Genomic DNA, 26,864 nt, shown 5'->3' with positions numbered 1-26,864 from the left:
ATATGCTTTAGTGCCGTTTTGGCTATGCCGCCATCTTTGTTTTTTGTGTTAACGTATTCGTTACCCCCTCCCCTTTCCGATGATACCTCACACGTCACGATCGGACCAATAACAACGGAGATATGCTTTAGTGCCGTTGAAATGGAAAAATATTGAAATGGAAAAATACTGAAATGGAATAAAAATGGCGGATTGGTGGCGCCATCTAGTGGAAAATAACTACACTATTCCATCGCTGTGACGTCAGCATCTATCTCACTCTTACTCATTGGAAAGGTACTTCTCTCTCTAACACATTGATTTCCCTATCTTGGTAGTCATACAAACGTTGGTCATCTACTATGGACTATGTCATTTTTTAGGTATTTCTAGGTTTGGTTTCTGGCAAAAACAAACAATGAATATTGATCATGATATACATATATTTACTGGGATATTTGAGATATCGTTATTTTTTACATTTAAAATTTAATCTTTTATAAACAATGCAATGGTTACTTTGCTCGAATTTGCATCATATCTTTACGATAACAGTTAAGTTTTACAATAAGGGATAAGAATTTTGATTGTTAATACTACAGATATTTTTTCCCCTTGCTATCCTTATATATCCACCTTCTCCCCATTCTGTTCCCCACGAATTTTTGACGATAATATACTCATCAGTGTATCCAACAGCAAGAACTGCGTGGTTAATTTGTCCACAATTTGTATTATCATAAACGCCACCAACATAATTTGTCCAAGGAGAGGCCCCAACGAGAACGGATATCGGTCCAATTTTAGCTAAAATAAAAACAAATTCATATATAGGGTGGTATTTTAACAATATCCAATCTCTGAGTCTTAGATTCTAGACCTCAAAAGATTCAGATTGAACCCAAATCACTTAAATACAATGCGGCTGTTTACTGAGTTACAGAGTGGTTATTTAAAATAAAAATTATTTGTACCCAGTACTATAAAGAGCAAAACTATTGACAGTCGTGATATGAAAATTATATCTAATCTATATTGAAATCAAACTGCCAAGGAAAGAGTTGACAACCAGAACATCCAAAGCATCAAAATACAGAGAGGAGTCCGTCAGGGTTGCGTACTGTCCCCACTACTCTTCAATGTGTACAGTGAAGCGGTATTTCAAGAAGCGCTTTCAGATTCAATAGAAGGTATATCTACCAATCGAAAAGTTTTGAACAACTTACGTTTTGCAGACAATACAATAATAATAACGGATAACAACAATAATTAACAAAACGTAATGCAACGCCTTAATGAACGCTGTCATGAGTACGGACTGAAGATGAACTTGAAGAAAATTAAAAGCATGATCATGACTAAATCAACACACTCAAACATTCATCATTATCATCGGTGACCGCTGACAGCCCATGGAGGGCCATGGTCGCCCGTTGGGGTTTCTAGGCTCTAAAGTTTTACATGGTGTGGAGGCCAGCCACACGCATAACTCCTCAAAAGTTCTAAACGATATTTATCTAAAATATCACTTTCTTGTTTCTTTTTTGAGGAGGTCTTTTCGGCGTTATGTGTGTTTTGCTTGTTTGACTATAGCTGCCCATGTTTTTCTTTCCCTTGCTTGTTTTTCCCATTCTCGTATTCCTAGGTCTTTCAAATTCTGATTAATACCATCAGTTCATCTCTTCCTAGGCCTACCTCTCGGTCTCTTCCCATTTAATTTTTTTCTAAGTACTTTTTTTGTATTTCTCTTATCATCCATCCTTTCTACATGTCCTAACCAACTTAGTTGTTTACTTCTTACTTCTTTTATGATAGTCGGTCTGTTAAACATACTATTTACTTCGTGGTTCATTCTTATACGCCATTCTTTATTCTCCTGTATATATTGTCCTTAAGATTTTTCTTTCCCATCTAAGAAGCTGTTCCTCTTGTTCACTAGTCAAGGTCCATGTTTCTGATGCATACATTACTACAGGTCTCATCACTGTTGTGTATATTTTTACTTTTGAATTAATAGATACTGTTTTTGACTTTATGATATTTTGTAGGCTGTAGAAGCATTTGTTCCCAACTGAAATTCTTGCTGTTACCTCATCACTGTTTTTATCTCTTTCTGTTATTGTTGATCCTAAATATTTGAAACGGTCTACTCTTTCAAATATTTTCCCGCTCAGAGATATGTTGCCTTTCGATTTTACTTTTTCCCGAGTTGTTATCATGTACTTTGTCTTTGTTACATTAACTTCTAGACCCGTAGTCTGTGCCGCTTCTTTAAAATATGTATAAATTTTTTCTAGGTCTTTTAATGTCCAGTTGATTATGTATATATCATCTGCGTAGGCAACGACCTAATTAAGCTTTGTAATTATTGTACCATCCCTATCTATAGGAGTTTTCCGGATTACTTGTTCCAACTCAAGGTTAAAAAGTGTTGTTGACAGTGCATCCCCTTGTGTTAGACCTTCATTAATGTTAAATTTATTGGACAGTAGTTGATTTTGGATCCTTACTTTTGCTTTGGTGTTGATTAGGCATAGTTTTACTAATCTGATTAGTTTTTTTGGCACATTTAATTCTTGCATTGCGCTATATAATTCCTTTCTAAATATTGAGTCATACGCTGGTTTGAAATCTACAAATAGATGATGAAGTCCGGTATTCCGCTCGTAGAATTTTTCCAGCGTTTGTCTTACTGTAAATATTTGGTCTATAGTTGACCTGCCTTTCCTGAATCCTCCTTGATAATCCCCTGTTGTTTGTTTCATTATATTATTTAGTCTTCCTTCCAATATTTTGTATACGTTTAGTAGTGATATTCACCGGTGATTATTGCAATCTAACTTATCTCCCTTCTTGTGCACAGGGCATATTACTGCAATTTTCCATTGTTCCGGCATTATTTCTGTGGTCCATATTTCTAGTATTTACTTTGATATTTCACTCTGTATTCTATGTCCTCCGTATTTTAACATTTCTACAGTTATTGTATCGCATCCTGGGGCCTTGTTATTTTTCATTTTTTTTATTACGTCTTTTATTTCTGCTTCTGTTGGTGCATATTGGTCTACTTCAGCCTCTCCAACTAATCTTAGCTCTTCTATTTCGTAACGTTGATTTTGTTTATTCTACAGTAGTTTTTCAAACCTTTTTTTTCAAAATTTATTTCCTTATAGAATAGTTTTATTTCATGTTTTTGTTCATGTTATTCCAGCCTTTCAATCTTTACTTTATTGTGTTTCCTCTTTTTAAATCTTAGATGTTTTCTTAATTGTCGTCTTCTTGTAATATATTCCTCTTTGGTTTCTTCTGTACTGTTGTTCAGCATTTGTTCCATTAGTCTCTGGCAATCTTTGTCATACCAATTCATATCAATTCCTTGGCGGTAATTTTTTGTTTATATTTAATTAGCACAAGGTGGTGATCGGAGCTGCTGTTTGCCCCTCCATGACTTCTAACATTTCAAATGTCTGAAGCTTGTCTTGCTTCTATTAAGACGTGGTCGATTTGGTTTCCTGGAACAAACTCTCATCCAAATCGGATACCGCGCAAATCACATCGATAGGAGCACCCACAAATTTAAATATCCCGCTCAATCCCAAACCCAAAGACTCAGAACCTGAACATACGAAAGCTTTTCTTCCATGCATCAAAGGTGTTACGGACAAAATCGAGAAAGTCTCAAACCACGAGGAATAAAAGACAACATTTACCCCCCAACAAAAACTTTCATCTCCTGTCCGATCAGTCAAAGACAACATTCCAAATGAACAACACGGAGTTTATGAAATTCCTTGTGCAGACTGCCCCCGATCTTACATAGAACAAACCAATCGTAGAATCCAAAATAGGATTTATGAACATTCCATATCTGTTCTCAATTCCGATTCAGTTTCAGCCCTAAGCCAACACCATCTTCATAGAGGTCACAAAATCGACTTTGAACACTCCAGAACCATAGCCCACATCCGCTTCTATAAACCAAGAATTATCCGAGCAGCCTATATTTTATGAAAGGATACATCGAGGAGAATCTAAAAATATCAACATATACAGGGTGTCCCATAAAAAAAACATAAATTTGTATCACCCTATCAACATGGGTAGCCCTGTATATTTAAAAATATTTTAAGGTTATGGTCCTTTAAGTGCCCCACCCTGTAGGTACTTACAAATCGCTGAAATTAAATCCTTTTCGGTTGGATTAACCTTTTTGTATCCCGAAATCCTAGTAATCGATTTTCGTGCATTTTTCTTACAAGTCTCATCTTTTGCCACGTATGGATAATCTGCTTCGGAACTGATACCCTCCTTTTGTATATATTGGAAAGAACGCACTGGCCAACCACCCCTACAACCTCTGTTTCCATAATTCCTAGTGCAGTCGACAAGGTTTTGTGGACTCAAAGGGATTTTTTGTTTTTTGTGGATTGCTACTTGTCCCTCCAGGGCTCCAACCTAAAAAATAAGAATATAGTATTACAATTCGAAATAATATTTTCTTCTTCTTAGTATTTTACCATCGATTTTTCGAAGGGTTTTCATCTCTGCTGTTTCTAGCATTCCTTTTGTCCTCTCTGTGTCAGGTCGTGTTTCTGCCGCGTATGCCATTATTCGTCTGATGTCTGTTAAGTACTAATGTTTTGTAAGTTCTGACTTTAATTTTCTTTCCGGTATTTTTATCTCCATATTCATTTATATTATTCATTCAGGTGACCTGCGGCTCTGTTTGCTCTATTCACTTAATCTTCCAATTCTGTTTCGAGCTTTCCATAGCTAGATTGGGTTATGTCTAGATATTTAAACTCCATTACTTGTGCTATTTTCTGATCCTCTAGCTCCAATTTACATCTGAGCAGATTTTCTGTTATAACCATGCATTTTGTCTTTTTTGAGGAAACTAACATGTTACGTTTTCTGGCGGTTATATTAAATGTAAATCATAGATATATTTGTATTGCATCGTCTGCATAGCAAATTATTTTAAGCTGTTTTGCTCCCATTTGGTATTCTCTTTTGGTTCTTACTTTTTTTATTATTTCATCCATGGTCAGATTGAACAATAAAGGGCTCAGGGAATCCACTTTCTTATCTCATTGCCAGCTTCAATTGGGTCAGTTAGTTCTTTTTATAGATTTTAGGTATTTTATAGGTTTTAGGTAAAATCTCTCTGTTCTGAAAAATGTATCCTCTTTAATAAAATATTAACATACTCTCTGTATATCATATTCCACCCAGTATTTGCAGCCCGTAAAGAATTTTGAATAAAATTGAGTACAAAGAAGACAAACACGATGTTCATCAGCACGCACCAAAACAGAAGGGTGAAGGTTAATGTCAACGGAACAGATCTGGAAAGAGTAACAACAGTAACGTACTTTGGAAGTTATCTTGATGAAACTTGGACCACTCACTAGAGATACGAACACGTCTGAAAAAGGCACGTATAGTGTTTTACAAAATGCAAAAGTTCTATTTAACCGCCAGCTGGGTATCGGCTTAAAAACCTACACTACGACAATGGACGAACATGGCCTCCATTCTGCCATCCTTAACTAAAACGCCGTATCTGCAGAGAGATCACATTTGAGTAAAATCGGTTTTTGTTTAAATGTCTAGCCGTTGAAAACTATTTAGAATTTTTTTTGTTTTCTTCTTTATATATGTTATAGTCAAAGCCCGAATTTCAGGCACTCCTAGGTTTGACTAGGCAATCCTCAGGTCTGACTGACGATCTTAGTCAAAGCCCGAAATAAAGTTACAGTTTCGGCCTTTGACTAGTCAAACCTAGGAGAGACTAAGTTGGTCAGGCAAAGGCCGAAATTTAATTTTATGAAATCGGGGTTTGACTAGTCAAACCTCGATCAGCTATTAAAATGCCGAAATTTGTTAGATTAGATGTAATAGAAAGTCATTTTTTTAATTGTACTGTATATTATTTTTATATTGTCGTAATTAAAATACGTGTTAAAAAATACCTGTAAAAAATTAGTGGTTATTCTCGTATGTTGAGTCATTATGGTATTTAGAGTTGCACAACGTTAGACCTTTTACACTTACATGGTTTTGAAGAGCACTCCTTTTTGCAGTGGTATTTTATAAATCCTTGTCCTCCAAGTTTAGAATCTTTTGTACTAATTTCTCTTAGGGACAGCTTAACATCTGGAACATCTTCGAAATTAGAAAAATTCTCTTTGCATTCTCTTATTTCATTTCTTGAAAAAGTGTATTTATTGTTCCGTATTTCGTACCAACTCTATATAAACCGTCAATTATTGTTTTATCTTGTATGATACCCAACATTTTTCGAACATCTCCTTGGCGCGCCTTCAAGCAGGCGTTGTGAACAGACAGAAAAAATTAAAATAAATAAAGGAAATGCGATTGAAGGTCTTCATGCCCAGGCTAATGCTGTGAAACAATTAAGTGAAAAAAAATTTCCTCAAAGTTCGATCGGAAAAACTGTAACAATATCTATGAGCTTTGATAGAGCCAAAGAGGATGCTCGAAATATTTTGAGTAGCATACAAGATAAAACAATTGACGGTTTATATAGAGTTGGTACGAAATACGGAACAATAAACACACCTTTTTCAAGAAATCAAATAAGAGAATGCAAAGAAAAATTTCCTGAGTTCGAAGATGTTCCAGACGTTAAGCTGTCTTTGTCTCTAAGAGAAATTAGAAAAGATTCTAAATTTGGAGGACAAGGATTTATAAAATGCTACTGCAATAATAAATGCTCTTTCAAATTAGGTAAGTGTGAAAGGTCTAACGTATTTGGCAACTCTAAATGCCATAATGCCTCAACATGTGAGAATAAACACTAATTTTTTATTTTAATTACTACAATATAAAAATAATAAACATTAAAATTAAAAAATGACGTTTAATGAAACATAATCTAACAAATTACGACATTTTAATAGCTGATCGGGGTTTGACTAGTCAAACCCCGATTTCATCAAATTAAATTTCGACCTTTGCCTGACCAAAGTCTCTCCTAGGTTTGACTAGTCAAAGGCCGAAACTGTAATTTATTTCGGGCTTTGACTAAGACCGTCAGTCAGACCTGAGGATTGCCTAGTCAAACCTAGGAGTGCCTGAAATTCGGGCTTTGACTATAACATATACATAATAAATATCATAGAATTCATATTTATACATAAGATTGGCAAAATATATCTTTTTTAAGTACTCTCAAAACTCATGTTACTGCGTTCTTTCTAAGTATACTACATAAATTAACTTCTTCCTTCCTAGGAAGAATGCAGTACTGCGTTTGCGCTAAGCATTTTCTTATTTTATAATATAGTAGACTCTATAACGAACACGGTTATTTCGAGGTTTCGCTTATAACGAGGTACATTAGATGTCCCATGAAATTTCTATTGAACTGGCTCCTCTATAACGAGGCATATTAGGATATAACGAGGAAAAATAAAATCGTAAAATATGTTGGTATCTATATTATTATTTATCTATTTTTAGCGCTGTATTGGCTATAAGTAAATACCCAACTATTACATAAATCCCCAACATCTGTGCGGTTAACGAGGGTAGTGCTGTATTAAAATCCACCACCTACCCATAATAAACTTCTTCCTGTGCTGTTTATCTATTGATCGATACTGAATATTGTAAAAAAAAAATATAATTTATGATCTATTGATCGATACTGAATATTGTAAAAAAAAATATAATTTATGATGGCGAAACCTTATTGTCGAGGAAACAATATTTAGCATCTTATATTGCTCTGAATGGCTTCACTATAGCAAGTTAATATTTTGGAAAACTATATATTCATATATATGCACAATATTATCGTTATCTGATATAACGAGATCCGCGTATAACGAGGTAATTAGTCTGCCATTCCAGTTCTCGTTATAGAGGGAGTCTACTGTATAATAGATACAATATGATGATGAAAAAGGAAAGAAAAACATTTTTTATAAAAGTGTGTCATGAAAATGGAGAAAAGAGTGCTAGAAGTAATTTTGGAATTAATAAGTTTGCCGCTAAGGGGCGTTTCTTGAATTTTAAAATTAAAAACATTCCAGAAATGGTTAACATTTACGATGAAGTTTATTTTTAATTATTATTTATTAGACAATTATTTAGCTCTGTACTTTTATAACACATTTTTTATTTGGAAATTCTACGACATACGGCGACCAAAATACGTCGTACCAAAATTAGTATTTCAAACAAACTTTATAAAATTTGCGCTGTTTAAAAATGCCTGATGTAACGTAATAATAGAATTTCGCATCAACAACAATATACATATACATAGGAAACTCCGCTATACCTCAGGAAACTTCTCATTTATTGGAAGTATTCGTCTCACTTAGTAGTACCGCATTGTTTTTAGAACCACACATTATTTCTAGATCACCAACAACTCAAACATGTGTTTAGATTTTCTGTTGATAAAGAAGTAGCCTTCTGCAGTATTAACTTTGTTTTATTTGACATATTTCAAAAATTGTATCAAACAACCGTTCTCGTTGAAAAATGGCAACAAACTAACCTTATTAAAAATTTTACACATGCTGTAAAAATCTGTCAAATGCTTAGGCAGAACGCCGCATCTAGTGCCTGCTTAGCATAAACGCGGCAAGTGACATTTAAATACGGCGTTTTGTCTAAGTATTTTTCAGATGACGCATTTATTCTAAGTATCCGTGAACATTTTTGCAGATACGGCATAAAATGCGTTATGTTTAATGTATCTTGGCTTCACTTACGTCATTTTTATTAAGCAAATAAGCTAGGTATGCACATTTGGGTTAAAAAAATGTATACTTCTATTTTTTTCAGATTTTTGCAGATTCGGCGTTTTCGCTAAGCACGGCAGCATTCAGGGCGGCTGCAAATAAGATTAAATGAGCAAATGTAATGGCCAACGTCCTTAGGGATAAGGCACAGTAAGAAGAAGACGCAGTATTTACTAATTTTTTACACTAAAGTCTAAAAATATATAAAAAAACACTTACGGCACTAAATGCCCAGCATGATCCACAATCTCTAGGTTTACTCTGATGCCTCACAGGTAATACTGCGCCCTTTTCTCTCCAATCAACAGATGCTTCTAATAGTTCATTTGGATCAGCTTTGTAAACCCCTAAACTATCTTCAAGTACTGGTTCTGTAGCAAGTTGTTTATCTAAAATAGCTTCAAACTCTTCTTCGGTCCAATCTGTAAATTGAGTAACCCCCTGCTTCCATCCTATCTCACCCTTTGCATATTTCTCGTTATGCTGTTCAATCTCACGAAGCTTCTTTTGAAAAATTTGGAATCTAGATTTGTCTTCTGCAGGTCCATACTTTCTTGAGAATTTAACCTAAAATGATGTTAGAAATAAATATTTTATCTTTTTTTTGTCATATCATATGACGTGGAATACGACAAAGATGATGAATTTAATAACAGTAAGAAGTCGAAGATGCACCATGAACTCTAAATATTCGAAAATCATATAGACCACATGTACAAGTGATTTATTGATTTTGAAAAAGAATTTGACAAGGTACAGAACGATAAACTAATTAATAACTTAAAACTGAAAAACATCGGCAACATCAGAGTAATTTCAAACCTCTACTGGAACCAGAAAATAAGAATTGAGTATTAAATGTCGAAAGAAATGAAATTCTTCCAGGTCTAAGATATACAGCGTGTCTACTTAAGTTGGAAACATATGGGAAACTTTTTTATTATTAATTTTACGAAAAACAGTTATTCTTTATAAAAAGTTCTGCATGCCCCAAAACCTAAGATTCAATCGTCAGATATCAAATTTTCTCAATATTATACGAGGTATGTCAAAAAATATGAATTTCGGTCAAGGGTAAAGTACCTTTATTTCTCTTAATATCGAAAATTCGTATGATAAAAAATTGTTTGGAATTAAAAACTAAGATCAAATATGCAATTAAATGCTTTTAACTGAAAAAAAATTTTTTTTTCTCAAATTTATGGATACCCAACATCGTTTTTAATTATTACAAACATGATGATAACTCATTTATTATTATCCACAAGGAAAAATTTCCGTAACTGGCTGTATACCATTAATTACAAAAATTGAAGAAAGACTTCTGTGTAAAAGGTATATTTATTGAAACCCCAATAAAGGGCTACATTAAAAGACAGAACGTGGTACCCAACCACCCACATACACGTCGTAGAGTCATATAATGCTGTGAGGTATATCTTTTTCATTTTCACCCATCGCCAGGGTTTAACATAATACACGCCAATGTAAGACTTTTGGTCGGCGTTTTAAGGGTTTTAACCCATGTATTTTTGGTGGCTTAGCATGTAGAGCTTGTAAGTATAACCTAATTTTTTATCTTGGTCAACCTTTAAATTTTTTACTCTTGTCTTCACTAATTATTATGGTTGTACTTATTTTAGGCTTAGACCACTGATGATGCTCTATTTAGAGCGAAAACGTTCTGTCTTTTAATGTAGCCCTTTATTGGGGTTTTAATAAATATACCTTTTACACAGAAGTCTTTCTTCAATTTCATTTATTATTCATTTTACGAAAAAAAGTTATTCTTCATAAAAAGCTTTGCATGGTCTAAAATCTAAGACACAACCATGAATATCAACTTTTATTAATTTTATACGAGATGTGTCAAAAAATATGAAATTCGTTCAAGATTATAGTACTTTTATATTTCACAATATTTCAATTAGAAGGATGTAATTGCACATTGAAACATAGTTTTTAATTCTAAACAACTTTTTTAATAACCGTTTTCAATATTGTGAAAAATAAAGCTACTTTATTCTTAAGTGAAATTCATATTTTTTGACATACCTCGTGTAAAATTAATAAAATGGGATATCTGATGGTTGCATCTTCGATCTTAGGACATACAGAGCTTTTTATAAAGAATACATTTTTTTCATAAAAGTAATAATAAAAGAGTTATCGTATGTGTAATAAATAAAAACGAGGTTAGTATCAATAAATTTGAGAAAAATTTGGAAAATATTTTTCCAAATTAGAAGTATGTAATTGCATATTTGATCTTAGTTTTTATATCCAAACAACTTTTCTCCAATAAGAATTTTCGATATTGAGAGAAATAAAGGTACTTTACTCTTGAACATAGTTTATATTTTTTGACATACCTCGTATAATATTGACAAAATTTAATATCTGATGATTGAATCTTAGGTTTTAGAGCATGCAGAACTTTTTATAAAGAATAACTTTTTTTCGTAAAATGAATAACAAAAAAGTTTCCCATATGTTTCCAACTTAAATAGACACGCTGTATATTGTCTCCATTTAAAAATTCAAGGCAAGGTAGACCGAAGAAGAAGGTCAGGTCGAAGAAAAACGTCATAGCTTAGAAATCCGAGAGAATGGTTTAAGAGATTATCTGCATAACTTATTCGAGCTGCCGTCAACAAAACTACTATAGCCAGTTTAATAGCCAACGCTCGATAAGCGATAACGTACATGAAGAAGAAGCTCTAAAAAAACCAAGGTCTGGCCTTTGCAAATGGTACAGTTTCTTTATAAGAATTAAAAATAGGCTTACCTTGAATGAGATCCATTCCTCATAATCTTCATGCAATCCAGCGGAGATTGCCACAATAAGAGCAGCAATAACGACAAACACTTGCATGATGAATTTTCTACAACAGAATAAAAATACACACGTGGACAAAACTATCGAATATTTTGGAATTTTCTAATTTTTTTAATAAAATCTAGTCAACCAACTCGTTTATTTTGAAGAAGAGTTTAATTTAATAATGTTTGATGAACAATTATTAAGTTTTTATGCGAAGAAAATTACTCTAAATTTAAATTCTAATTTTAATTGCTTAAATAATTCTTCCTAACTGAAAAATGTGCATGATCAGTAATGGCAGGGGAGCCTAAGCGGGGATTTTTGCAGTTCCTCGAGAGCGTCAGATTATCATATCGAAAGAAACTTGGTACCCTGCAGATGTACCTCTACCATATTATTATATTGGCTCTTAACACAGGGAAGTTCGTTAAGGGGGGCCGGAAAAAAATCTATCCTTAAAAATACTCGAAATTTCCAGATTAAGATAAGGTAAGTTAAGTACATGCAAAAGAGTGTATATTTAAAAAATCTGACGATTTGAGCGGGGCGTAAGGAAATGGGTGAGTCAAAAATTTCACAAAATAAAAGCGAATATTTCGTGAAATGAACGTCAGATCGAAAAACTAAAAAATATGTCTTCAATATTTTTCAAAAATCTATCGAATAATACTAAACATGTCCCCCCACGGAGGTGGGGTGGGGGCTTACTTTAAAATCTTAAATGGGACCCCCAAATTTTTATAGCAGATTTGGATTCTTTACGTAAAAATAAGCAACTTTTATTCGAGATATTTTTTCGAATTATGGATAGATGGTGCTACAATCGGAAAAAACGATTGTTGGAAATGAAAAATTAAATTAAAAAAATGGAAAGTCCCCACTGAAATGAAAAATTTTACTTAACTTTTTTTGGTTCTAAGACATAATAATCACAACCCAATAGGTCCCTATAACGCTCGAGTGACTGCAAATTTAGCATACTTTGCTCCCCTACAATAACAGGTATTCACCCTTTATTAGCAATTAACTAGTAACTATTAGCTCTTATTACTGATTGCATCCTTCTCGGCATGCTTGCAAGTACATTTTGGCATGTCCTGTGGGAATTTCATTCCATTCATCCTGTGCAGAAAGCCGACGCTGTTCTATCGTATTTGGAACGTGATTTCTTTGTCGTATGCGGCGTTTTAGCTGATCCTAAATCTTCTATTTAATCTTCGAATCCAATCTTCGAATTTGGGCCTCATCGATATAATTACTCACTATGGCAGAAGTAGTCCAAGTAATAAAGCTTAAAGTAGGACAAAACCTCGCAATTTTTACAGAATGGGTCGATTTGCTTGAAAATTTGAGAATAAATAGTGGATAGTCCAAGAATCAAAATATATGTCATGCCAAAAGGCGCTTTTACCATGGGTGTGGTTGCCACCCCATCTCGAGGGTGGAAATATTTTTATTATATTTTAATCACAAAAGTGATAAAAAAGTTCATTCTAAGCAAAAAACGTTCTATACATTTTTTGATAAAGTTTTCGACTTATTCGTTATCGAAAGTGTTGGTTTTATATCGAAAAAATCAATGTTTTTGATAAGTTTTCTGCTAATAACTCCAAAAGTTTTCGTTTTAATCAAAACAACTTTACTGAACAAAAATGTACATTTTGAAAAATAAACAAAACCGTTTTTTTTTTAATTTTTCTTTAAGACCAATAGTAATCGAACTATACTTTATTAAATGTTGGCTCTTCTTCGTCAAATGCTAAATATTGTAGTTTCAAAGTCAAAAGACGGGCAAAATATGCATTTTTTAAGGACAACTTGTTCAAACTAATTTAAAGTACTTAAAAATATCTATCTCTGGAAATAAAAAAGTCTCTAACTAAAAAATGAAAATAATGGAAAGAATGTCAGTTCCCATTTTTTTAAGCGAAAAAGTGATGGCAAGCAACCCCCTAATCACCACCCTAATTAAAATTAGTCATTAACCTTATTTGGTCTTTTTTATTTATGTATTATTAATAGGTTCTAGAAGTTTGTCCGGCTTAGAATGATTAGTTTTAAACAAGGAGTTAAAAAAAATAACGAATTTTTGTAGTTTTGAAAAAAATGGCCTTTCTTCAGAATAGCAAGATTGGAATCAGAGATACGAAAAAATGTTTAAATATGAAATTGTAGCTTATTTAATTCCCAAGAACCTGGTTTGCAAAAATTGTTCTACGGCAAAAATTGAGTGAGCTATTGATAATTAAAACTTGTAATTACATGCCAAAACCACATTTACAAACCCTTTCAAAGTCACCTTTTTTGCGACTGAGGATTTTAAAAAGATTTAATACTAATAGGGTTATTGACCTTATAAAATCCTACAAAACTATTATTTACCAAACTTTCTAAGATAAATAATAAAAAAGTTACGGTTAAAAAATCAATATATTTTTTGAAAAAAAAGGAGAAATCCAATTGGAAGTATAATAATGTAAGTTAGCGGTATTTTTAGTCATTGTACTTAATAATGACCATGCAAAGCACAACCGTACAATTGGCCCCCCAGTCCGTGGCAGACCTTAGATGGTCAGGGGGTGCTAAGAATCCCCGCGAAGAAAGCTAGGACCCACCCGAAAGTGGAAAGAGTTAAAAATAGACTAACAATACAAATTGGAACCTGGAATATCAACAGTATGTTTGAAGCCGGCAAAATCCACAACACCATCCAAGAAATGGATAGACTTGACAATAGGATTCTTGGCATCAGTGAGATAAGGTGGCCTAATTCAGGAACAATGAAAATTGACAACAAGACAATATACTACTCAGGTAACAATCAAAGACAGCACTGGAATGGCGTTGGTATCATAGTAAGCAAAGGTATAGGAAAATGCATTAAAAATGTGATCTACCACTCGGATCGTATGCTACTTCTACAATTACATGGAAGTCCAGTCGATATCAATATCATACAGGTATATGCTCCAACAACTGATAAACCCGACACTGAAATAGAAGAGTTCTACGGAGACCTACAAGGATTGATGCAGCTTACAAAAAAGCACGAAATAACTATAATAATGGGAGACCTCAATGCGAAAGTGGGAAAAGGTAGATCTGAGAATATCATTGGAGAACATGGATTAGGTCAGCGAAATGAAAGAGGCGATAGGCTGTTTCAATTTTGTCAAGAACAGAATATTACTATTATGAATACATGGTTCAAATTACCTGCGCGCATACTATACACGTGGAAATCGCCACAAGACAATAATAAAAATTGCGTCAGAAACCAAATAGATTACATCATGATCAACCAGAGATACCGAAATAGCATACAAAGCGCAAAAACTTACCCCGGTGCAGATGTCCCTTCCGACCATACCTTGCTTGTCGTTAAATTTAAAAATGCATTAAAAAGCATCAAAAGAAAGAAGAGAGAACAGACATCAGACATGAGCTTACTCAAGAACGTAGAAACAAAACAGAAGATATCACAAAACCTTAACCACGAATGTCGAGAACTGAAAAACAGACAAAAGAAAACTGATTAATCGGAAGAATCGACGACTTAAACCAAATATGGATAGAACTTAAAACTGTATTTCTAAAAGCTGAAGACCACCTTAAACCCACAAATCAAAGAGGCAAGAAACCATGGATAACTAATGAAATATTAGAAATGATGAATGTGAGACGACAACACAAGAACAAAGACTGGAATAAATATAAAGAAATACAAAGATTAATAAGAAAAATGATAGTGGAAGCAAAAGAAAAGTGGCTTGCAGAAACTTGCGAAGAGATAGAAGACTTACAGAATAAACATGATGATAGACTTCTTCATAAGAAAATTAAAGAAATGTGTGGGATCAAAAACGCTCGGCAGACTGGCACAATAACAAGCACGGATGATATAGACCTGACCACAATAGAAGAAATAAGCGTTGAATGGCGAACATACATAAAAAACCTATTCTCAGACAATAGAAAAATAATTATTGATAGACAAACAAACATCAAAAATAACGACTTGCCCATCTTAATATCAGAAATAAAATACGCCTTAAAAAATATGAAAGCCGGAAAAGCCTCTGGACCTGATTACGTCTATAGTGAAATTATACAACTTTTGGAAGAAAACAATTTAGAACTACTGTCAAGACTCTTTAATAGTATATACAAGACTGGTTCAATTCCACAAGAATGGTTAACGTCTACGTTTCTACCTATAGCTAAATCAAACTAGCAAAAAAAATTTAACGACTTTCGATTAATAAGTCTCATGCCCCATATTCTGAAACTATTTCTAAAAATTATCCATAACAGAATTTACAAAAAATGCGAAGAAGATATGGGTCCGGAACAATTTGGCTTTCGAAACGGTATAGGCATTCGAGAGGCTTTGTTCAGTTTCATTGTTGTCATGCAAAAGTGTCGGGATCAACAAAAAGATGTCTACTTGTGATGCTTGCAAAAAAAAAGAACCTGGATCCAAACGACATTAATACAATACGTGAACTCTACTGGAATCAAAACGCCTCTGTTAGAACCGAAATGGGTGATACTGAAACCATAAGCATCCAAAGAGGAGTTAGACAAGGTTGTATATTATCACCATTATTATTCAACTTGTACTTAGAGGAAATTTTTGCACGAGCTCTAGATGAAGCACAAGAAGGCATAAAAGTCAATGGAAAAATTGCGAACAACATCAGGTACGCCGATGATACAGTACTGATTGCTGGCAGTGAAGAAGAACTACAAATTCTATTAACCAAAGTAGTGCGAGAAGGAGAATTATATGGTCTCAAGGTGAATGTAAAAAAAAACTAAAACAATGGTAATTTCAAAAAAGCACACACTAGTTATAAACATCCTAGTCAACAACAATCTCGTTGAACAAGTGAAAAAGTTTAAGTACCTAGGATGTTGGATACATGAAACCTTAGACCAAGAACAAGAGATTAAATGTAGAATAGAACAGGCAAGAAACACCTTCTTAAAGATGCGACAGTACTCACTGTCCGCAATCTTGATCTGTCTCTACGATACCGCATGATAAAGTGTTATGCATATAGTGTACTGTTGCACGGCGTGGAAGCTTGGACGTTAACAGTCAGCTCGTTACGAAGTTTAGAGAGCTTTGAGATGTGGGTATTTCGTCGTATGTTGAAAATTCCATGGACCGACCGCGTTAGAAATGAAGAAGTTTTAAGGCGTATGAGTAGAAAACGTGAACTCACAGAAATTGTCAAGAGACGTAAAACATCTTATCTTGGACACATATTTAGACACGACAGGTATAACTTCTTTCAACTTATTATGGAAGGGAAAATATAAGGAAGACACGGTCCGGGTAGACGACAAATGACCTGGCTGCGCAACATCAAAGAATGGACAGGATTAGACTTTCAAAGTCTAATAAGAAAAGCCCAAAATAGAGAAGACTTTGCAGAAGTCATCGCCAACCTTCGCTAAGAAGACGGCACCCAAAGAAGAAGTACTTATTCATTCTTATTTACTTATGCATTATTAATAGATTCTAGAAGTCTGACTGGCTTAGAATAATTAGTTTTTAAAAAACTGGAGTTAAAAGCGAATAACGAATTTTTGTAGTTTGGTAAAAATGCAATTCTCCTCAGAATAGAAAGATTAGTATTAGCGATACGAAAAAATGTTTAAATATAAAATTGTAGGTTATCTAATTCCTAATAGCCCCGTAAATGAACGGAAATTCGGCGATACCGTGTAATTTTCAGGGGCAACTCCGAATTGCATGAAAATTTGGATTTAGGTTCTACTTACCCTCCACTTCAAAGTTGAAATTGTGCCGTTGGTTGCTTTTACTTGGGTGGTGACAGCCACCCCTTCTCGGGGGTGAAAAAACATACGTTCAATATAAGACCGGAAATGCATAAAATGACTGATTTTAAGCAACTTTTGTTCTATAGAGTTTTTTACGTAAGTCAATACTTTTCGAGTTATTTGACATTGAAAATGTTGATTTTTCGACAAAAAAAACTACGTTTTCAGACGGTTTTTCGCAAGTAACTCAAAAAGTAAATATTTTATCGAAAAAAATATCCTTAGCAAAAGTGTAGCTTATAAAAAACCCAAAAAAATGGTGTATCAGTGAAGTCTATCAATCAAATAAAAACAAAGTTGTAGCTCATGAAAAATACGTTTTTATTCGCCTAATTCCAAATCGAATATTTCAAGGTAAAATCACCGAAAAATTAAGCACTTTTCGGGAAAAACCGATTTTAACTTTTTTAAAGTGTTTATAGAAAGCTTTGTTTTAGTTATTAACAAAAGTCTTAGCATTAAAAAAAGCGAGTTACGCACAATCTAGTTGGCCCTCTTTTTTTTTTGTAAAAAATCATGAAAATCTCGCCGTGTTTAGCTCCCCAAATGAAATTAATCGCTACCGCTTTACAAACAATTTAATTACATATCTATTTTTTATATGATCTGTCAGGCTCACCAGTTTAAAGTGTTTATTTTTGAAAGGGTTATAATTGAGAAAGCTTGAATGGGTCACTTATCATGAGTGTATGGAATTTTTGAACAGCCAGATATTAACCAATTTTTGTCTTACGGAGAAACAAAATAAACTAGCATATTTATAATAGCAAAACCTACATTTTTTTACTCTTTAAGATTTTTTTTATCACTAATACTTTTTAAGTTATTTTGAAAAAATGAAATTTTTCAAAAATTTTTAGAAACAAATTTTTTACTATAAAACCAAATGTTTTCAAAAATAAGCACTTCAAATCAATCAAACTTTGCTTCTACTCAATTTGTAGACTTTACTGGTAGGTACATCATTTTTTTCGTTTTTTTTTATAGGCTACACTTTTGCTAAAAATAGTTTTTTCGATAAAATATTTACTTTTTTAGTTATTTGGGAAGAACAGTCTGAAAACATAGTTTTTTTTGTCGAAAAATCAACATTTTAAATCGCGAATAACTCGAAAAGTATTGACTTACGTAAAAAACTTTATAGAACAAAAGGTGCTTAAAATAAGTCAGTTTATCCATTTCCGGCCTCATTTTAAACACGCGTTTTTCACCCCCCGAGAAGGGGTTAATGTCACCCCCCAAGTAAAAGAAACCAACGGCAGAAATTCAACTTTGAAGTGGAGGGTAAATAGAACCTAAATCCAAATTTTCATGCAATTCGGAGTTGCCCTTGGAAATTACTCTCCAAAACGGTCATCTATTAGGCTATAAGAACTTGGTTTAAAAGAAATTTTCTACGGCAAAAATTGAGTGAATCGTAAATGAGTATATCGAAAAACATTGATTTTTTTTTATACAAAACTAACACTTTCGATAGCAAATAAATCGAAAATTATTAATTTGATCAAAAAACCGTATAGAACATTTTTTGCTTAGAACGAATGTTTTTATCAACTTTTGCGGTCAAAATATAATAAAAAATTTCCACCCCCGAGATGGGGTGGCAACCACTCCCATGGTAAAAGCGCCTTTCAGAATCATATAGATTTTGATCCTTGGACTATCCATTACTTATTTTCAAATTTTCAATCAAATCGATCCATTCTGTAAAAATTGCGAGGTGAAAAGCTTCGGTTCCTGGCATAAAGCGTGTGGTCGAGCAACCTGTCGTATCTAATGTAATCAACATATGGCAAAACATGGTCTTGTAGGATGTTTTGAACGTAATAGTCACCAGTCATTCACCCAATCACTTCCACAAGTGAGACGCTTCCCTCCCAATTAATACCTCCTGAAAGTATTATGCCACCACCTAAAAAACTATCGGTCTGGGCCAGATTGCGAATCATTTTACAACTCTTCCGTTGACGTGGTTTCGACCATCTGGCTTCTATAATAGAATTCTGGTCTAATCAGTGAACAGACCATTTTTCCAGTTGTAGATATTCCACTGAGTATGAAGTGTTCTTGCAAAATCTAAACGACGAGCTTTATGATTTTGGAGAAAACGTGGAACTTTGGAGAAAACATGTAGAATTAAGAATCAAAAATCGGTCACCTATTGCGTTTGTGCACCTAGAGCGTAGGCGCAAAATTTCAGTGCCAGTGCTTTTTAAATCATTCATTGTTTTTGAATGATGAAAAAACTAATAAATATTTTTGAAAAAATTAAACGCAAAATGAAACATTGCATTATTACCGAGGGCCAAAATCGCTTAGAATAAACTAAAAGTTTCTTTTAAATGAGATATTTGAAAATGAAAATCACACTAAATTTTCTCTTTTTTTTTCACCCCTATAATTTATTAAAATAAACATTATAGAAGTTTTCAGAGAATTTCGCCCCTCATGGGTCTGGATCCCGCGTATGAAGAAAAAGTTGATTAATAGCAAGCTGAAAATTTGTTAATAGCTTAAGGGTGTCTAGTCGGACAAACTTTGATGTATGGGAACACTGGAATAGAGGAAGTTTTAATTGTGGAACAATTTAAAAATTTGGAACGTCAGACCAAGAGAACGTCCCGTTTATTTTGTCGCACAGAACTTCCAATTGATTTGTTACCCTTTCATTAAACTCTCATGCAAAAATCAGACTGCTATTTGTCACCTGTCATAGTTCTTGTCATTTGCCATGTTCTATGTGTTCCACTCATTAAAATGCCCAGTTGGTGATAAATAGCAGTCTGATTTTTGCAGGACAATTTAATGAAAGGGTAACAAATTAATTGGAAGTTCTATCCGACAAAATACATGGAACGTTTTCGTAGTCTGACGTTCCAAATTTTTAACCTCTTCCACAATTAAAACTTCCCATGTTCCAGTGTTCCCATACATCAAAGTTTGTCCGACTAGACACCCTTAAGCTATTAAAAAATTTTCACGTTGCTATTAATCAACTTTTTTTTCATACGCGGGATTCAGACCTATCAGTAATACTGTATTATTTCATTTAAAAGCATTGGTCCGAAATTTTACTCCTACGCTCTTATACAGTGAGGACGTTTAGGTTGGAATAAATTTATTTTCTCGAGAATGGGCGATTTTGGAGCTAAATCACGAAACAGGTCGATTTTTATTTTTAAATTATAATTCTTTGGCATATAAATCTAATAATGGTAGAAGCATATAATTTGGACCACATATACTACACATCCAAAGATTCAAATTTAGATATGAGGCCATCTCAGATTTAGTCTTTTACAAATATGGCGGGCATTCAAAATGAATCTGCCGCCCATAGGTACATGTGAACATATGATATGCATTTATTAAATGGTAATTAACACAACTGAGAAGTTCAAAATATTTCCCAAAAAATATATATTCACACTCTTTTCAATGGCGTTATTACCTTTTTGAAAAATTTATATATACAGGGTGAAAGAATTGAAAAAGAAACAACATATTATTACATAAAAAAAAAAAAACAGTAAAAACACAAATTCTGGTAAACCGATTTTTTCGGTTCAAGACCTCGATATTACTCATCAAAAAAAGAACCTACATACCAAACTTGGTTGAAATCTGACGTTTCGTTCAAAAGTTATCGTGCTATTAGTCACATATGTATAGTCGTCATTTTGAATGCCCGCCATTTTTGTAAAAGGAACAAAAACTGAGACGGCCTCGTATCTAAATTTGAACCTTTATATGTGTAATATATGTGGTCCAAATTATATGCTTCTACCATTAAATGCACAATAATTCTTATAATATTTGCACGAATCTGCCGCATATAGATACATATGAAGATACGTTTTGCATTTATTAAATGGTAATAATTAACATAAATCAAAAGTTAAAAATATTTCCTAAAAAATATTTTTACGCTCTTTTCAGTGGTGGTATTAACTTTTTGAAAAATTAATACATACAGGGTGAAAGAATTGAAAAAAAAAACAGTATATTTTTACATAAAAACCAGGAAAAACACAACTTCTGGTAAACCGATTCTTCCCGTTCAAGACCTTGATATTATACATCAAAAAAAGAACCTATATACCAAATTTGGTTGAAATCTGGAGTCTCGTTCAAAAGTTATCGTGATATTAGTCACAATGTATAGTCGCCCTTTTAAATCGCCGCCATTTTTGTAAAAGGCAAAATCTGAGATGGCCTCATATCTAAATTTGAACCATCGTATGTGCAGTATATGTGGGCCAAATTATATACTTCTATCATTAAATGCACAATTGTTTCACATATCGGCTGCACTATCTCCTTACTGAGTTAAAGGACGTTTAATTTAAAAATTTTAAATTTGTACCCAGTACCTTAAAACCATTTGACATATCCTTGTCATATGTGGCCGCAAGTGTAGGTACTGTTAAACAAATGTTTCTGGATACTACCAGACGGGGGAAACTCATTGGTTGACCCTTCCTAAATTCTACACCACTGGCGGAATAGCTATTTTACTACAATTTTTGGATTCTTTAATATTTTCTATGTAAATAATATATATTCTACTCTTCATTCGTAAGGATAAAGTCATTAGTTTTCGAGATATTTATGTTGAAAATGAAACGGCACAGCTCTTTTGAGAAATGTATTTCGCTTTCTCATTTTTAACTTTAAATATCTCGAAAACTAATGATTTTATCGTTCGACTGAAGAAAATATTATTTACATATACAGTATTAGAGAATCTAAAAATTATGCTAAAATAGCAATTTCATCAGTGGCGCAGAATTTGGGAAAGGTCAAGCAATCGGTTTCCCCTGTACGCCCCTGGTAGTAGCCAGAAACGTTTATTTAACATAAATTAGTAGGGTGTACAGTGCCTGCACTTTTTGGTAAGTATGATAAGGATATTTCAAATACTTTTAAAGGACTGGATACCAATAATTTTTAAATTTTTATATCAAACATCCCTATTACATAAATTTGAAGTATTTGTATCCAGTACTTTAAAAGTGTTTGACTTATCATTATCATACTTGGCAAAAGTGTAGGTACTGTACACCCTACTAAAATATTTTACATAAATCTTTCTGGCTACTCCCTACGCCACTGGCGGAATTACCAATTTAGTGCAATTTTTCGATTCTCCAATCCTTTCTATGTAAATAATATACTCTAAGGGCCGGTATTTCCAACCTCACTTAAGCCAAAGCTTACTTTAAGCCTTTGCTTAAGCTTAGATGCCTGTATTTCCACTTCAATTTGAGGCTTAAGCCTAGGCTTAAACCAAATAATTTTAAGCTCGCGTGGGAGTTTTTTTAAGCCTTTGCTTAAAATTTGTTTTCTGTTTTTTGAGGTTATTTCTATAGATTATTAATTAGAGAGTTATTTTGAAAACCAACTTTTAAGTAATAACGTTATTATTAGATAATTAAATAATAATCTATTAATTTATTAATCGTAATAACGATTATTAAAATTCTTACTACTTTTGGAAGGTGTAAGTACATGAAAATTATTTATTTCTACAACGCTTGGTAGGTATATAAACTTACATTCGAATTTGACATTTTAAGGAATATATCCAATTAACAAAATTACAAAGACGGATCTATTGCTTATGCAAAATAACAATAAAAATATAACCAGAGAGATTATAGACAATAAAATATAACAACACATGTCATGTACCATGTACAAATGTACAAAAAATTAAGTGAAGTAAATGACATTGATACAGATGACAAGATAAAATTAAATGTCAACAGTAGTGGTTTTTACCTCAGAACAGTTAGTTCTGGCATTTTGACTTATACAGAGGTACCAAACCAATTAACTTTACAGTTGAGCATCAGTTTAGTTAAAGAAATGATGGAAATACGGCACCCAGCTTAAGCTTCTCCTTAACTTTTGACACAGGCTTAGCTAACCAAAAGCTTAAGTAGCTATTGCTTAGCTAAGCCTGTGTCAAAAGTTAAGGAGAAGCTTAAGCTGGGTGCCGTACTTCCATCATTCTCTTAACTAAACTGAGGCTCAGCTGTAAAATTAATTGGTTTGGTACCTCTGAATACGTCAAAGTGCCAGAGCTAACTGTTCTGAGGTAAAAACCACTACTATTGACATTTAATTTTATCTTGTCATCTGTATCAATGTTATTTTTACTTTACTTAATTTTGTGTACATGGTACATGTGTTTTTAGTTTATTGTCTATATTTTCTCTGGTTATATTTTTATTGTTATTTTGCATATGCAATAGATCCGTCTTTGTAATTTTGTTTATTGGATATATTTTTAAAAATGTCAAATTGGAATGTAAGTTTATTTTTGTAAAATAAATATACCTACCAAGCATTGTAGAAATAAACAATTTTCATGTGCCTACACCTTCCAAAAGTAGTAAGAATTTTAATAATCGTTATTACGATTAATAAATTAATAGATTATTATTTAATAATCCAATAATAACGTTATTACTTAAAGTTGGTTTTCAAAACAACTCTATAATTAATAATCTATAGAAATAACCTCAAAAAACAGAAAACAAATAAGCAAAGGATTAAACCAACTCCCGCGCGAGCTTAAAATTATTTGGTTTAAGCCTAGGCTTAAGCCTCAAATTGAAGTGGAAATACAGGCACCTAAGCTTAAGCAAAGGCTTAAAGTAAGCTTTGGCTTAAGTGAGGTTGGAAATACCGGCCCTTAATACGTACCGATAAAATCATTATTATTCGAGATATTTCAAGTTAAAGAAATACCCAATACATTAATCAAAATAGCTGTGCCGTTTCATTTTCAACTCCAAATGTCTCGAAAACTAATGACTTTATCGTTACTAACAGAGAGTATATTATTTACCTAGAAAGTATTGGAGTATCAAAATATTGTGCTAAAATGGCAACTCCGCCAGTGGTGTAGAATTTGCGAAAGGTAAACAATTCAACAAACTGGAACATGAAGTAAAAACCACTTCTATGTAAAAGGTATATTTATTAAAAATTTTTAGAATCTCAATGAATTCAATAAAATGAGTTCATCAGAACGTTTTCAAACCTATCGGTCCATCATCAGTGATTTGAATACTTGCAAAATAGCCCCAGAACCAAACAATGGTTGTGATTATAAATAAATCTACATTATGTTGAAATAAATTTAAAATGGCTAAACGCCGATGTTCAAGGATTAAACCTCTGGGAACATGGTGAAACTCTACCCGAGGACCCAATCAACCATCTTCGGTCAACGATGACTACTAAGTCTTCGTTGACCGAAGATGGTTGATTGGGTCCTCGGGTAGAGTTTCACCATGTTCCCAGAGGTTTAATCCTTGAACATCGGCGTTTAGCCATTTTAAATTTATTTCAACATAATGTAGATTTATTTATAATCACAACCATTGTTTGGTTCTGGGGCTATTTTGCAAGTATTCAAATCACTGATGATGGACCGATAGGTTTGAAAACGTTCTGATGAACTCATTTTATTGAATCCATTGAGATTCTAAAAATTTTTAGTAAATATACCTTTTACATAGAAGTGGTTTTTACTTCATGTTCCAGTTTGTTTAACTATAAGGTATACAGCCAATCCAGGGAACTACCCCTTTTTAGTAAACAATTCACTGTCCTTTGTCGTACGCCTCTGGTAGTAGCCAGAAAGTTTTTTTTATCAAAATTTAGTAAAAGGCTCGGTTTTTCAGTGAGCGGTTAAAATTTTGGTTAGCTAACCTAGTTTAAATTTTAACCAATATTTTAACCCTCATATCGTTTTTCAGTGCTTTAAATCAAGTTAAGAAAATCTCGGTTAGCTAACCACTTTTTTTCTTCTGTTGGCAGCAGTAACTGTACGTGCGCATGTGCAATTCAAGAAATAATGATCAATTTGACAGAAACTACTTGAGAGAAACAAATATATTCATTTAAGTGAAATAGGTATAAATATAACAAAACTAATAAATTGAGGTAAAAATAAAATAAAAATCTGTGGCTAACGGACCCGCATCCAAGCCATTTTTTCTCTCTCTCTCACACACACACACACAATTTGACAGAAAAATAAATAAAAAACAATTTCATAACCAAATTAAAAAAAAAAATGATTAATGCAATGCAATATCAAGTTCGGAATATTTGTTTAGTTCATAACGTCTACCTCAGTTTCATACCAGAAGAGAATTAGAATTACTGGGACGATTTAGAATTTTTTGTTTGTCAAAGACCACGGTCTTATCAATATTTGAACAGATTGACCAGGAAATAAGAAGTCAGACTGTTTGATAAATAATTAAGTATTTTGATGTATAGACAAATATAAAATAATCGTTTTAAAATATTACTAGGAATCATGCATTAAATCCTGTTACAGTAAGTGTAAACGTAGGTACATGTTACAGCTATATATAAATATATTTCCTTATAATAACGATAATAATTTATAATTTCAATAATAATAATTTCCTTATAATAATAAGGATGTATTAGAATACTTGCCGCGATGAAAAAAAATATCATAACCCAACTAATCCCTTCTGTCGCTGTCAGGCAGGTACTCAAAAAAATAAACATGATGCATTCACTGCACCAATGTGCAAGCATAACCGCAAAATTCGGAGTTAAACCATCTAACGAGGATCGGTTAAAATCGTGGTTAACTTAAACGAGTTTAAGCTCTAAGCTAGTACTGAAAAACTGATTAAACATGAATATTTCGGTGACCAAAAAATAAATAGGTTAACCCAGCACTGAAAAACCGGCCCTAAGTAATCACCCTGTATATTATAAGTAATGTCTGTAAAACACTTACCTTAATAATTATGATGAAGTTCACAAAAAACTGTAAATGCTTATCAAATTTTTGCTATATTTATACCCCAAAAACATTGACGTAATGTATCGTGTCCCTTAAAAACATTTTATTATTTTCATGCCCCACGATCCTTTCGGAGCACGGTTTACAATATACGTACGAAAATTTTATTTTTATTGATACTTTTTTTCGACGATTTAATTTTTAACTTTCATACCGTGGAATGATATCCTTCCAGTGACTGAGACTGAGACACTGTGACTTGAAAGATCATTTTTGTATGTCGGCTACATCTTTGTTTATTCCAAAAAGATGTAGGCTTCTAAGAAGAATTATAATCTGTTACGAATATTATGGTTCTTACTTGATCAAGTCCTAAAACACATGAGTTTTAGGTAATTAAGGCTTTGGTTAATAATTGTCTAGCATAAATATGTAGATATTGTTGCTGCTTCGGTTTGTGTACTTTGCCAATTTTTCTTTTAGGCAAGAGTATTTGGCATTTAGTCGTAAGTCTATTGTAGCGCAACCTTTCATTTACACTATATTAGAAGCCTTGTACTTTAGGAGAAAGCTTGTAATTTGTGCTTATTCACACTTTCCGGACCATAGTTAATTC

The 26,864-nt window shown here is 33.0% G+C and overlaps 1 protein-coding gene across 1 annotated transcript; it reads right to left on the bottom strand.

Annotated features, from left to right (window-relative positions):
• Positions 1-402: 402 nt before the first annotated feature.
• LOC126884025 (cathepsin L-like proteinase) lies at positions 403-26,276 on the bottom strand. The gene is made up of 5 exons (XM_050649814.1): positions 26,243-26,276; positions 11,551-11,647; positions 8,982-9,329; positions 4,149-4,434; positions 403-786 (listed from the first exon to the last, which is right to left on the bottom strand). The coding sequence occupies exons 2-5, from the start codon at positions 11,635-11,637 to the stop codon at positions 542-544; spliced, it is 966 nt and encodes a 321-aa protein (XP_050505771.1). The 5' UTR covers positions 11,638-11,647; positions 26,243-26,276; the 3' UTR covers positions 403-541.
• Positions 26,277-26,864: the final 588 nt, after the last annotated feature.

The sequence above is a fragment of the Diabrotica virgifera genome, chromosome 4, assembly GCF_917563875.1.
Source record: "Diabrotica virgifera virgifera chromosome 4, PGI_DIABVI_V3a".
In the NCBI taxonomy this organism is placed as follows: domain Eukaryota; kingdom Metazoa; phylum Arthropoda; class Insecta; order Coleoptera; family Chrysomelidae; genus Diabrotica; species Diabrotica virgifera.
The sequence above is the reverse complement of the archived record's forward strand: the minus strand, read 5'-3'. Positions and strand labels throughout refer to the sequence as shown.